Below are 856 nucleotides of genomic sequence, written 5' to 3' on the forward strand. Positions count from 1 at the left end.
AGATATTAGGGAGTTTTATTTCTTCATTTGCAGACGTTTAAGTCTCGTTTTCGAGTAGTTATGGATTGGGCTCAGAATCCTATATCTGACCCTACATTAGGGAATCAACTTCCTCGGTTAGAAAGAGATTTATTTCTTAGTGGGAGAAAAGCTAAAGTTCGACTTTTAGAATGGCTAAAAATGGGCACTAATAGCATTCTTCCTTCTGAAATTACAGCAAACTTGAAGAAACGAAAACGTGCAAATTATGAACTTGATTAATATTTTCATGTTATAAAACATGATTTGTAAGTGTGTGAGCACTAATCCTTTGTAAAATAATACTTTAACACAGACTTAAAACCATTTGAAAGAAAACACAAATATGGTAAAATAGATTTACTTTTTATAAAGCAATGAAATGAAAGAAAAAGATATTTTATGACATAATCAATTAGTATGTAAAATAACTTATTTTACTGTCCTTTAGACGTATATATACGTTATTTTATTATTAAAAAAGAAATTGAAAATGTGTTAATGTATTTGATATTACAATAAATGTTTAGCAAATTCTGTATGTAGTATACTAAAATATGATAACAATTCGGAAAATTAATTATACCACTCACATATCCAAATTTTACAATTTTCTATTAATATTCATAACTTCCTAAAAAACATCCAACAGTTTTTAATATTTATTATGAAGTTAATAAATTAATATATTGCTCAAATGTTTTACTTAAAAAATGATGATGCAGTTATTATGTTCCATTAGTAGTGTACAAAGCATTACTTAAGTTTCTGAGTTAACTATTACTCCAATCAGAAGTAATAATACTGGATAATGTGAGACTAATGATCAAATATTTTT

At 26.1% G+C, this 856-nt stretch overlaps 1 protein-coding gene across 1 annotated transcript in view; it reads left to right on the forward strand.

Annotated features, from left to right (window-relative positions):
• The window catches only part of LOC108573347 (DNA replication complex GINS protein PSF3), a 1,534-nt gene extending 1,206 nt beyond the window's left edge, over nt 1-328 (forward strand). Inside the window, 1 exon segment of the mRNA XM_017935754.1 lies at nt 26-328. Within this exon segment, the coding sequence (XP_017791243.1) occupies nt 26-261 (236 nt within the window). The 3' untranslated portion in view covers nt 262-328.
• Nucleotides 329-856: the final 528 nt, after the last annotated feature.

Source organism: Habropoda laboriosa, unplaced genomic scaffold (assembly GCF_001263275.1).
Source record: "Habropoda laboriosa isolate 0110345459 unplaced genomic scaffold, ASM126327v1 scaffold134, whole genome shotgun sequence".
Classification (NCBI taxonomy): Eukaryota; Metazoa; Arthropoda; class Insecta; order Hymenoptera; family Apidae; genus Habropoda; species Habropoda laboriosa.